Source organism: Arvicanthis niloticus, chromosome 21 (genome assembly GCF_011762505.2).
Source record: "Arvicanthis niloticus isolate mArvNil1 chromosome 21, mArvNil1.pat.X, whole genome shotgun sequence".
NCBI classification, from domain to species: Eukaryota; Metazoa; Chordata; class Mammalia; order Rodentia; family Muridae; genus Arvicanthis; species Arvicanthis niloticus.
The window spans coordinates 50,106,719-50,120,083 of NC_047678.1; the positions used below are offsets into that span (position 1 = coordinate 50,106,719).

A 13,365-nucleotide genomic window follows, 5' to 3' on the forward strand; every position below is an offset into this window, starting at 1 on the left:
TTCATTGACTTTGTTAATATGTTAGGGGTTTAATTGAGACATAAGATTACAAACTAAAAAGGGGTGAAAGGAGCTGGAGTTTTAAGCAAGCCAACTATGGTGTCATATACTTAACTGAAACATGTGTAATTACATTGCTAATTCATATAAATGTTAGTAGCTTTTCAGAGAGCACCCCCCCCCACACACACACCCAAAAAACTGTTTTGGGTTGTGACACTCTGCTTTTGTTTCCACAGGCTCCTTCATGCTGGTGAACACATCTGGGAAGCCAGAAGGCCAGAGAGCTCACCTACTCCTGCCTCAACTTAAGGAGAATGACACCCACTGCATTGACTTTCACTACTTTGTATCCAGCAAGAGTAACGCTGCTCCTGGGTTACTCAATGTCTATGTGAAGGTGAATAATGGACGGTTGGGGAATCCCATCTGGAACATATCTGGAGATCCCACCCGCACATGGCACAGGGCGGAGCTGGCCATCAGCACATTCTGGCCCAACTTTTACCAGGTACATGCTTTTTCTTGACATTTCATGTTTTGAGTCATCTTCTCATTTCTGTAACTGCAAGTTGCTTTTCTATTAGTAACATTAGAGAACTGGTTAAGATACTTTTTAATGCCACAGTCAAGTATGATCTTCTGAAGTGTGTCCTACAGTTGTATGTGTGAAACAGAAACACAATTCAAGTTTGCTTATCATGGTTTAAGTAGTTTAAAGGAAAAAAGCAGTAACTTATGTTATGATCTGGAGAGATGGCTCAGCATTCAAAAGCTGCTCCTGCAGAAGACTCTAAACTGGTTCCAGCACCAACATGATGTGCACAACCATCCATCTTTCACCCATTCCAGAGGATCGGATGGACTCCTCTAACCTCCTTGGGTACCAGGAACTCTTGTGGTACCCATGCATGCAGACAAAGCACCCGTACACATAACATATTCTAAAAGAAAAAAAAATCTTGTAAAAGATTACTTAGTGACATATTTCAACTTTTCTTGGCCTGCTAATCAAAGAGGCATAAAGCAATATATTTAATTTTATTTTTATATTTAAAAGATCTAAAAAGATAAAGACCAAGTATGCTATAAAACAAATGCATAAAATGTGGCACCTCCGTAGCTGTGATGATAAGTTTTTTTTTCTTTCTGCATTATCATATTGTAAATTTTCTCCATTGGCATTTACTGGTTTTTTCTTTTTTTTACTTATAAAAAATAGTTTTTTTTTTCTCAAGAAGGAACATATCCTAATTAATGAATGAAAACCTTGTTTTAATATAAATACAGTATGATCAGTGAGCAATATAATTTTAAGACGTGGACTCTGGGGCAAAGTTTTCTTCTTTCTGGCAAAGCAGCAAACAAAGGCTGTCTGGGCGTTGAGGGTGCCCGTGGCGTTCCCATGTTGGACAGCTAATGTCTCTGTGTATTAAAGTTTGTCTGCTTTTCAGAGCAGGAAAGCGTTGTCTCCAGCACACCTCCCTCCTCCACCCAGCTCAGGCCCACGGGACATACTGCACGGTGTCAATGAATGTCCTGCTCATCTCTGTCCTCCTCTTCTTCACTTCTGCCTGAGCTCTGCTCCCCTAAATCTCAGAGACAGACAGAGACAGAGACAGAGACAGAGACAGAGACAGAGACAGACAGAGACAGAGACAGAGACAGAGACAGAGACAGAGACAGAGACAGAGACAGAGACAGAGACAGAGACAGAGACAGAGACAGAGACAGAGACAGAGACAGACAGAGACAGAGACAGAGACAGACAGAGACAGAGACAGAGAGGTCTCATAAGACCTTTCAGCATGGTTCGGTATGACGTCCACTACAATCAAGACTAGAATTTCTGTTTTGCCTCTTTTTTTGTATGTTGTTAAAGAGGCAAACATATTCAATGCATGGCTTAATTCATGTATTCTTAGGAAACCAGGCTCATGAAAGGAATTACTCCACCAAGGTGTCATAGGTGATTCTATCCATCCGGCTATTGCCGTATTTTTTTCTAACTTTTTTATTTTAATGTACTCTTCTCTCTTAGATTACATCCCAACTAGAGTTTCCCCCCTCTCTGCTTCTCCCAGCCTCCACTTCTCTCCCCAGATCATCCTGTCTCCATTTTCCTCCAGAAAAGAGCAGGCTTCACAGGGATAGGAGAGGAGGAAATAGAATAGATTTTGTCAGGGAACTGGAGATGCTGGGGATGGGAATATGAGCTATTGCCATTTTCAATGCACTTTCTTGTGCAACTAACTACTGGTAAAATACTTTGCCTTCCCGATTGTGGACGCCATCCAAACTCCGAAGCGCTCCACCCTCTCTCTCTCACTCATGTTGTTGAACAGTGCACAACTTACCAACTAAGATCAGAACACGATTCTCATAGCTTCAGAATTTATGCGGGCCACGGCTTTGCTTACTCTACTGAGCCACAGCAACACAGTAACAGTAATACTATCTGTCATAGCCCGCAGCCGCTCCACGTTTGGGGGCCAGAAATGTTGAGAACTGCACTACCCCACATTTGGGAGCCAAAATGTCTCGGACTGTTCTGTCAATGTTGGGACCCACACTGCCAAAAGCCTTGGGGACTAACTTGTTAGCCCGAACTTCCCCAAGCTGCTCCGGTCTGTGGGTCGGGGTTCAGCAAGAGAGAGAGTGAGGATGGAAGAATGGAGACCAGACAGAGTGTGACTCAATCCCGTTTATTCTTCAGTCTCTCTTCTTAGTCCAAGTCCCAAGTCTTGAGTTCCTAGTCCCTAGTGCTTCCAAGTTTCCAGTTCCAAGTTCTAGTGCCTAATGCCTACTACCTACTTCTTCTGAGTTCTCTAGTCCAAGTGTCTTCTACCTAATGCCTAATAACTAACTCCAAGTTGTACTCTAAGTTGTACTCTCTAACCTAATTCCTAGTTCCAAGTTGTACTCTACTCGTCTGTCTGCCTCTTGCCTTTTATATGTCTCACTTCTAAGCCACACCTTTAAGTCATGCCCTTAGGCCTTGTCTCTAAATCTGATCTCTAAGTCATGCCCTTAAGTCTCGGCTCTAAATCACAGCTTTAAGTCTCACACACCCAAGGGAAGATCCTGGGTATCTAAAACAAGATGTTATCAGAGTGTGTTCAGCTGTTGTAGGCTGATGTAATCAAGTCTCTTGTCAGGGTATATGGCTCAAGATGGCTGCAAGGATGATAGCCACTTTCTGTCAGCTCCCCACAACTATCAACTAGGTGGCTTAAACATCGACTTCTTGAATTTTGGAAGTGTGGGAAGTCCAAGGAACTAAGGGAATTAATTCCATCATGAGGACAGCATCCTTGAGACCTGACACCTTCAGGATGGCCCCACTTTCTGATATTAGCTCTTAGCACTTTACCGTTATTTGTGGGCACGGGTATCGGTGATGTGGTCAGTGTATAGCATTGACTGCTTCATTAAGGATCATGACATGCTTTGAGCTGAAAGCTCAAAGGAAATTTCTTAATACAATAACATTTGGCATCTCAAAATCACGTGGGGCTAGCATTCCCTCATAGTTTCCCCTTTTTGTGCCAAGGGATAGCAAACATCCAGAGATAATGCCCTAATATCAACATATAATATTTGATAAATAGCACATCCAAGATGATACAGGAGAACTCGGCAGAAACGTAACTAAACATGGATCCATCGGCCTCAAAACCACCATAGAGGCTTGGATTATCTTGTCTCCTTGCAGGGAAAGAGACAGCTGTATCAACAGAGGTGGAATAAAGGGAAACCATCACCCAGAATAAGCTCCTTTCTATTTCCTCATCTAAAGGGGCCTCCAAAGTGGGGGTGGTCAGGAAGATAAGAGACAGGACAGTGGCCATCTAGAACTGCCAGAGGTGGGGCTTCCATAGGCTGCAGACCAGCACACGTAGAAGAAATGGTGGTCATCTCTTGATGCTTTTACAAATATGCATCATGATGGGGGGGGGGTCATCTTCTTTGGATGGAAAGTGTGTTATAATTTCCTCTATAGAGTCCTCTAACACAGGGATACCGTGAACCTGATTTGCACATGGTCAGTAGTTCTAATTTCAAAATATTGAAGAAGCTGTGGTATTATGTATATGCATATGATGCTTTCTTGGGGGAACCCAGTGCAAAAGAACCTATATCCAAATGATGTATTCTCAGCACACAGAGCTGTTACTTCTGGGCCTGAAAACTGAAGACAATCGTATTTAAAGCATTCGGTGCTCTTGAGAGCTTCTATCAAGGAGACAGGTATCGACTCTCCCTCAACACAGCATTTGCATCCTAACAGGGCTGCAGTGTTTATCTAGATCACAAAAAGTGACATAAGGCTTATATATTTGTGAAGCAGTATTAAAATATATTCATATGATAGTTTCTTGAATAATTTTGACACCTGTAAAATGTGGAATTTTTGTTATTTTGTGCTTATTCTGTGGTGTTATGGAGTGTACTCAGGATCTGGTACATGCTAACTGTTAACCTTCCCTGCAAGCTCCATCACCAGCCCACAGTAGACAAATGAATTGTTCAGAAAGATTTCCCATTAATTTCACAATGGGCAGTGCTAACATCTAGTTGAACAGCACAAGCCTCATACCTGCTAGTGTGCAAGGCTTAGCAAGTGATTGTGGCCTAACTGTAATGACCCTGCAGTGTGAAAACGAGAGTAAAAACCACTTAGGATGTAAGAGCTTCTCAGTTTATGGTGACAGTTGTGGAGCTGCCATTGACGCTCTTGGGAGGCAGTGAGAAGGCAGAAGGAAGTTCCTCACCTGCTCAGGGGCTCCCCAAGTGTGTTTGCTGCAGTTCCAAAGGTTGTTATATGAGATATAGGACCCAGAAACAAATTCTTTGTGAGATATTGAGTGAAACAAAGAAATCTAGTGTGTGTATGTCTATGTGTTTGTGTGTGTGTATTTGTGTGTATATCTGTGTGTGTGTTTGTGAGAGAGGGGGAGGGGAGGGAGAGGGAGAGAAGGGGAGAGGGAGAGGGAGAGGGAGAGGGAGAGGGAGAGGGAGAGGGAGAGGGAGAGGGAGAGGGAGAGGGAGAGGGAGAGGGAGAGGGAGAGGGAGAGGGAGAGGGAGAGGGAGAGGGAGGAGAGAGAGAGAGAGGGAGAATGTGTGTGGAGGTCAGAGGACAGTTTTGGGGAGTCAGTTCTCCTATTCCACCATAGAGTCTTGGGAATCAAATTCAAGTTTTAGATGAACACATTTGTCTGATCCATCCTCCTGCCCCCTATGTTTCTTTTCTGGATGTTTCTGAACTAATGTTTTACAGGAGTCCAAGGTGAGGCCTCGTCCCCTTGAATTCTGCCACATTCAGGGCATTTGACTCCATATTGATGGACTGTTCCTTAGGGCACTGGTGGGACCAGTGCCAGGCTCATTAGATTCCTCTTTTCCCTTTAGTTCCAGGGACTCTGTCAAGAGTGCCCACTTCTCATTTGGAATTGGATGAAAACTACAGAGTTGTCCTTCATCTTGGCCAGGGTCTGGAATGTGCAGTTGTAAGGTGGTGGAAGTTTTCCATCAGCCTAGACCCATCTGCTGTAAGCTCTGGTTAAACCTTAGTGGTCCTCTTGGGCATGGTTTATTGTTCACTGTCCTCCTGTAACTCGGTCTTCGGTGGTCAGAGTCCATGTTTTCTCAGAGTGAAGTCTTCCTCTGCAGCAGTCAGCTTGTGTAGCACTTACTATTTATGGGAGAGCATTCTGCAGGTACAATAGCAACCTGCACAGAATACGGCTAATTGCAGGTTAATTATGGCTCCTTAAAACACAAATTGTCAAGTCTTTGGTGATTAACACATATTTAATTCTGTAATTAATGTTTGGCCTGATTGTTGCTGAACTAATGTTCTACAGGAGCTGCCCTGCTGGGGCTCAGAAGCTGTGGGGGAAAGCAGAGGCTAGTCCCTGCCTAGGGGTGCCTGCTGCCATGGATTTGGAAATTGACTTCTTGCCATTTGGAGAATATTCTCCTTTCACATCTGCCTCCTTTGCTTCATTGTCCTGATAAAAAGAAACAGTTCTTCTTTTGATTCTGTCTCCTTTTGATTCTGCTTCCTCTCCTCCCTCTCCTTCCCCCACGTTTCAGATGCCCCTGGAGCCAAAGAGTGCCAATCGATCAATCTCTCTGAGATCTTTCTAATCATGCTTAGTAAGATCTCAGAGACACAGCCCTGAGCCTCCAGGATCCGACTTGCTGCTGAAGAGGGTGAGTCTGACTTTAGTCAGAGGCTAGGAAGGCTTTATGGAAGCTTTGTAAAGAGGAACCAGCATGGGAAGCCTGGGACTCTCTTCCCCAGGCTGCTCCATGAAAAGGCTGGAGGGAGTGGAAACGGAGCCATCAAATAGAGTGGCTGCTGATTCAGGAACACCTCCCTGTTGAATCAGATTCCCTGGGTGTGCTGAGGGCCCTGGAAGAATATTGGGAGTGGATGCATCTGGGCTCTACTTTAAATTTTTTGTGTAGGAAGGACACAGAGGAGTCTGTAAGTGGAAGAGGCTAAACCAAGATTTACCCTTTGCCAGCTGACAGCTTTGCTGGTAAGTGAGGAATTGAAGGAATAGAACAATTTGATCTTACCCACCACTTTACATTTAGTGTCAACTACTATTCCCCACACAGCTGCCAAGCCTTCTACACTGTGCTCCCCAGCAGAAGACCCATTTTCTCCCAAAAAGTTTCTAAGTCCCCAGCAGGCTGTGTGCCATGGCTGCCTAGAGAAGGGGTTTTCAGAATCCTGCTCAATGAATCCAGCAGCTGCAGGAGGCATTGGTTGGTCAGTGACACTTAGTCAGAGGTGAACTAAGTCTCGTTCTGTAGGCTGTCTTGGGATCCAGGTGGGTCTATGAGTCTCCAGGAGGGGACAGGACAGGTGCGGGCCCAGCTGGAGTCTGGCATCAGCTCTGGTTTTGGCAGAGTACCTCCGGAGTCTGTTGCTCCCGGAAGCGTGCTTGGGAAATGTGGATTTCGCATGTACCTGAAAAACACCACATCCTCTACTCACTAAATCCCTTGGCTGTGGCCCTCACTCTAAATTCAGGACAGTTAAATCACTTTCTGCCTTTGGGACAACTGGGGAATTGGATATAAAAGTGAGGTATAACTCTTCCCTCCAGCGAGAACGTGAGCCTAGGCATCTGCCCCAGACTGCACCCTGCTCTTTTACAAGATGAACAGTCTGGTGTAAGAAACCAGTGTGGACCCAGGAGCTTCTCGCCTCATTATTGACATGGACCAGCATCTGGGAGGTTTTGTAGTTTCTGTGATGGTCTTTTAATCTTCACACCCTGTTTCTTCATATTTCAAAACTTGCTACATCTGTAAATCTCATTCTCGACTTGTATTTGACGATCAAAGATAGGCACCTCTTCTGTTCGGATGTTCTCGCACCTCTGGTGGCTGCTGCTGCTTCCTTATCAGAACTGCCTCTTGTAATTTCCTGTTTTTGTTTTGTTCTCAATTTTAATTTTCTTGTATCCTACTTTATATAAGAAGGAGATGAGCTGTGATCCTATCATAGTCTTCTGAAGGACAACACACACGCACATGTACACATAGAAAGTCAGGCTGATTGTCGGGAAAACTAGAAGTCTGAGGAGGACATGTGGATGCTACAGGTACCGCTGAGTGGTATAGCACATTCCTGCCATGAGTGAGGCCCAGAGTGGCTTACTCCAAAGTGTTAGTCAATCAATCAATCAATCAATCAATCAAAGGCACTAACAACATTCCAAAGCACCAATGATTGTTTCCATTGAAATGTGGTTGTCTTTTGAGTGTCTTTGGATAACAAAAACATATTTTTGGATGGTACTCCATTAGAAGTGAATTCTGGGGTATTTTAATCCATTGTTTTTCTTTTTGTAATTAATGTTATTGCTTGAAGTAGGGCATTATTATATAGCCCAAGCTGCCATAAGTCTCTTGAATGCTGGATTACAGGTGTGTGCTACCTGATAAAGATAAAAAATTATCCCTACCCCTTTTCTGATACAAAAATGGAACCGAGGTATTTGTGGGCACTAAGAAAGCACTCTGTTTTTGAGCTATAGCAGCCTGCTCCTATTTCTTAATGTGATAGATTTTTTTTTATTTCTGGTTTCTTTTTTTTTTATGTTAGAGAATGTTTTACTACTTGAGTTTTACTTCTATATTTTATTTTAAAATTATGTGTGGTTTGGTATGCATGCTCCTGCATGTGTGCATGTATGTGTGGGCATATATGTGCATGGGTGTGTGCATCTGTGCATGCATGTGTGTATGTATGTGCATGTGTTCATGTGTGTGCATGCACATGTGCAAATGTGTGCACGCATGTATGTGTGGGCATGTGAGTATGTGCATGGGTGTGTGTATCTGTGCATGCATGTGTGTATGTATGTGCATGTGTGTATGTCTGTGTGCACATGTGCAAATGTACATTCATGTGTGTGCATGCATGTATGCATGTGTGTGTGTTTGTGCATGTGTGCATGCACGTTTACATGTAAATGATGGTGACCATGAGAATAAGATGTGTAGGATATCTTGGAGCTGGAGTTGTAAGCAGTTGTGAGCATCTTGATATGGACTAGGAACTAAATTCAGGTCCTTTGTAAGGACATTGCCCATCTGAGCCATCTCTCCAGCCTTTGTATTTCTTTATTTAATTCATTTGGCAAAACAATGAACTTTATAAAAATGACTAAGTCTCACCTTTGGTTTTATTTAAGTTAAAGTGATCAGTGATATGTATAGAGACATAGACACTTAACAGAGTATCCAGGGAAAGGACACATGGTTTGCATCTGAACATTTTCTGGGAGCTGGTGAGCAAACCCCCGCCTTTGCTCACACAAGGAATGTGGTAGCAGAAGGACTAATTTTCCTCCTTAGCTGAGAAGGGAGAATCAGGATGCTGCAGTGTTCAGGTTACCTTCTTCCTTGGCAAGCACACCCTAGAGGAGGAACTGGCATCAGCCACACACAGGCTGATGGCCAGAAGGGCATCTGGGAAGCAAAGGAGAGCACAGCCAGTAGCCCCACCCATCTGACAGCAAGGGTGCTGTCCCCAAAATCTCCAAAGACTGTGAGAAAACAACACCTGTTTGCTGAGGTATTAGTGAGGAGAGTGAGAAGATGTGGAGTCTATCCCACAGTCTAAATATTGGAGCCATCAGGAAAAGTCTGAGGAGAGATGTGGGGATTTAGAGTAAGCCCAACATTGGTACAGACAATCTTCAGTGCCAGAATCAGGTTCCACAGTCACAGGACACTGAGCTAGTGTATGTGGTCACCTCCCTGAGGGATTGGTGCAAGAATACTGACTACCTCCGTTTCTGCATGTACTTAAATCTGTGAAGGACCAAGTTCTTCCTTTAAAATGGTATCACATTTGCATATAACCCAGGTACATCCTCCTGTGGTCTCCATCTTTAAATCCTGTCTGGATTGCTTATAATCACCATCAGGGTGTCACGCTATGTAAATAGATCTTTTACTATTATTTGGGGGATGAAAGCAGCATAAGGCCATACCACCCGAACGTGGAATGAAGACAACATTGGAAGTTGATGTGTAAACTTTTTTGTATCAAAATATTTTTCCAACCACAATTGAATTTGTGAATCCAAAAGCAAGTGATATGGGAGGCTTCCTGCACTCTACCACTGTGAGGCAGTGGGCTGTGAGAGACAGCTGGGCCCCTGGTTGAACACAGGCCTTGAATCTCAGACCTTAATGGGACAGAAAGTTTTTGGCTTTTGTTCCTGGGCCCCTGGTTCCCTCACTTAGCTTCAACCCTCCACAGTTCCTCCCACAGAGAGGTCTATGGCCATCAGTCACATAGGAAGAGTGCCTCAGGCTCTCCCATATGTAGATGAGGTGTCTCCAAGCTCTCAGACCAAACCAATAGGGGTTATCTGCTGCCAGACCCTAATCCACCCCAAAACTGTATATAAGGGCCTTATTCAAGAGAAGTAAAGGTGTGTGAGCGTCATCATCCCATTGTCCAAGAGTTTCTGTTGCAAGAGCTGTAACACTTGGGAAGAGATCTGCTCTTCTGAAGTGCCTTCAGGACCCTTCCCTCCAGGCCAGTTAGCCTGTACCTCACAGGCCCAGTCCGGACTGGCTCAGCGCAGAGAGACAGGTGCAGCACCTGGGAGTGACTGAGCGGTGACAGCAGAGATGCAAGCAGAGGCAGCAGCAGAGGCGATCTCCCCTCCCTGCTGGAACTCTATCCTCTTGGCCCAGACCCCCACACCAGACCGGGCCAGAGATTGTCGTGGGATGCCTTCCAGAACAGGGACCCATATACCATTCTTCTGAGATTTCCAGAAGCCTTTAGTCACAGTGTGTTTGGCCAGCCATCAATTCATGACCTTGCTTTATAAGGGCTTAGGTGTAAAGATGGTTTTATGTTAACTTAGTTTATTCTGCTAACATTCAACCTATGACAACACTCTTCATCTTGCCCGAGTAAACATTATTTAGCACAAATGTTTCCCCTATAGGGCTCATCACAGCCTCTTACCTTTTTAAAACCATACTTAAGCCCTCATACCAGAGCATTGCCTTGCTTGACCTCATGTAGGCCTTTGTGTATTCAGACCTTTGCAACTCTCTGCATGTCCACTAAACGACCATTAAAATGTTATGAAGATTGATCAGAGGGTTACCTATAAATTTGGGGGAGATTGCAAATTTACAGATAAAGAATTGCTGAATAATAAAGATGGATTATATTTTGCATTAAGCTAACCCCAAGAAAGAAAGATGATACAAAATTAAATATTTCAATGAAATTATTCTGCAATAAGGATGGCTTTCTGGTTTTGTCCTATATTCACTGTATAGGAGAAGTTAGGGGATAAGGACTTTTTTTTTTTTTTTTAAGAAATTTGTTTGGGGACTGTGAGTATGGCTGGCTAAACTTTGCTTGCCACAAATTCAGAACCCCAGCATCCAAGTAAAAGGCCAAGCTGAAGTGGTGTGCTCCTGCAATCCCATTCATCAGAGAATAGAGATGGGAGATCTTGGGACTTGCCCTCATCCAGCCAAGTTCCTGGGCTGCAGGTTCTGTTAAAAACCTCATCTCATAAAATAAAGTGGAGAATCAATTGATACATTTGGCATTGTCTTCCAGCCTCCAGATTTATAGGTGTACACATACAAACAGATATATAACAACCGCTGCTGGCTAGCTTTTATCTACTTGACACAAACAAGAGTCACTGGAAAGAAGGCCTCTCTAGAGAGGATTCACCTCTCAGATTATCTCCTATCAGCATTTTCTTGGTGGATGACTGATATTGGAAGACCCAGCCCTCTGTGGGCAGCACTAGCCCTGGGCAGGTTGCCTTGGGTTGTATAAGAAAGCAAGGTGAGCAGTCCATGGGAAGTGAGCCCATGAGCAACATTCTTTCATGGTCTGTATTTTAGTTCCTGCCCCTAGATTCCTGCCTCAAGATCCTGCCATTGGCTTCTTCAATGACAGGTTGTGGTCGGGATGTAAAAACCCAATAAACCCTTCCCCAAGTTGCATTCGGTTATGTGTTTTATCACAGCCACTGAGACCCAAACTAGGATATACACTTACACACAAAATGTACCTTTTCTTAAAAACCAGATGTCCTAGTCACCACAGCATGGAGCCATCTCAAAGGGAAGCCTCGATATTGCTGATCACATTGGTCTGTGAGCATGCCTGTGGGGAATTATCTTGATTGGTAATTGATATAGCTGGGCCTGGCACACTAGGTGGTACCATCCCTGGTCAAGTAGTATTGGACTCTATCAAAAGCTAGCTATGCATGAGCCTGGAGGAAGGAGCCAGAGAGCATTATTCCTCCATGCCTTCTTGTGCTAATTAGTTTTATGTCAACTTGACACAAGCTAAAGTCATCTTAGAAGAGGTAACCTCAAATAAGAAAATGCCTCCATTAGAGCAGGCTATAGGCATGCCCATAGAACATTTTCTTAATTAGTGAATAATGGAGGAGAGCCTAGCCCATTGTTGGTGCATACTGCCATCCCTGGGCTGGTGGTCCTGGGTTCTATAAGAAGGTAGGCTGAGTAAGCCAGTAAGCAGTACTCCTCCATGGCCTTGCTTCAGCTCCAGCCTAGATTCCTGTCCTGAGTTCCTTCCTTCAGTGACAGACTATGGATATGGAAACATAAGTCAAATACCCCCCCCCCCCCATTCTCCACTACTTGCTTTTGGTCATGGTGTTCCATCATAGCAATGGTAATCATAACTAAGACATGTCTGCTTTGAGTGCTTGCCCTGACTTAGTGATGGACATGACCTGCAAGTGTAAGCTGACATAAACCCTTCACTCCCTGGAATTGGATTTTGTCAGAGTGCTTCATCATAGCAACAGGAAGAAACTAAAAGCACAAACAGAAAAAAGCCTGTGATCCATGTCCACCTGGTACCAGAGGCTGCAGCAGGAAATGGGAGCTGAGGCAGGGTGCTAGTGTTAAAGGATTAGATTTTTCTCAGTGCTTTTTATATATAGAGAAATTTGATTTCTGCATTGGATTTTATTTTGTACAGTATGTGGGGGGGGTCTATAAAATAATTAGCATTTATTGTTTGGTTTTGGCAGGCTGCAATTATACATCTTAAAAACTTGGTTATGATATTTCAAGCCATGGTGGGCTTTTAAAATAACACCTATGCAATGGAATTGAAAACCAGTGAAGCGAGGTTTCTACCGGCCATTACTGGAGTGGCAGGCATATTGTATTTAGCTGTGACAAAGCATTGCTTTTGACATGTGCTCTCTTGTTAACCAGAGTAATGACAGTGTGTTGGAAAGCCAAGCAGGAAAGTCTCTGAAAACAGATAGTAAATATTTCAGGCTTTGCAGCCCAGACGGTCTCTGTGGCAACCAGTCAGCTCCAAGGTTGTCATCTGGGATCAGCCAAAATCAAAATGTAAATGCACAAGCGTGGCTGTGAGCCAATAAAACTTTATTCATGGTGTGGAAATTGGAATCTCATATCATTCTCCTCTATCACAGAATGCTACTATTATTTTGATTTTCCTCCTGCCATTGAAAGTTACAAAAAAACTATTCTGAGCTTGATAACAAAGCACAGACAGGTGGGTGGACAGATTTGGCCCCTGGCAGTTGTTAGCCAATTCTCTTTTTAACTTCTATGTTCTTAAAATTGTGTCATATGTCAGGTGTGGCGGAGCATGACTCTAATCCCAGAACTCTGGAAGCAGTCTGTGGTTACAGAGTTATAAGCCTGAAAACCATGGTCTGTGGTTACAGAGTTACAAGCCTGAAAACCACGGAATGTAAAGGGATTCACCCTGCCCACCAGGTCTTAAGAAACCTATTGCTCACATCCTCTCCTCACTCC

At 43.9% G+C, this 13,365-nt stretch overlaps 1 protein-coding gene across 4 annotated transcripts in view; it reads left to right on the top strand.

The window, feature by feature from the left end:
• Window positions 1-13,365, top strand: part of Ptprm (protein tyrosine phosphatase receptor type M) — a 799,636-nt gene that overhangs the window by 381,573 nt on the left and 404,698 nt on the right. For all 4 annotated transcript variants that reach the window (XM_076917595.1, XM_076917597.1, XM_076917596.1 and 1 more), the window contains exon 3: window positions 240-511. In XM_076917595.1, coding sequence (XP_076773710.1) covers window positions 240-511 — 272 coding nt within the window. The remainder of the gene's footprint in view (window positions 1-239; window positions 512-13,365) is intronic.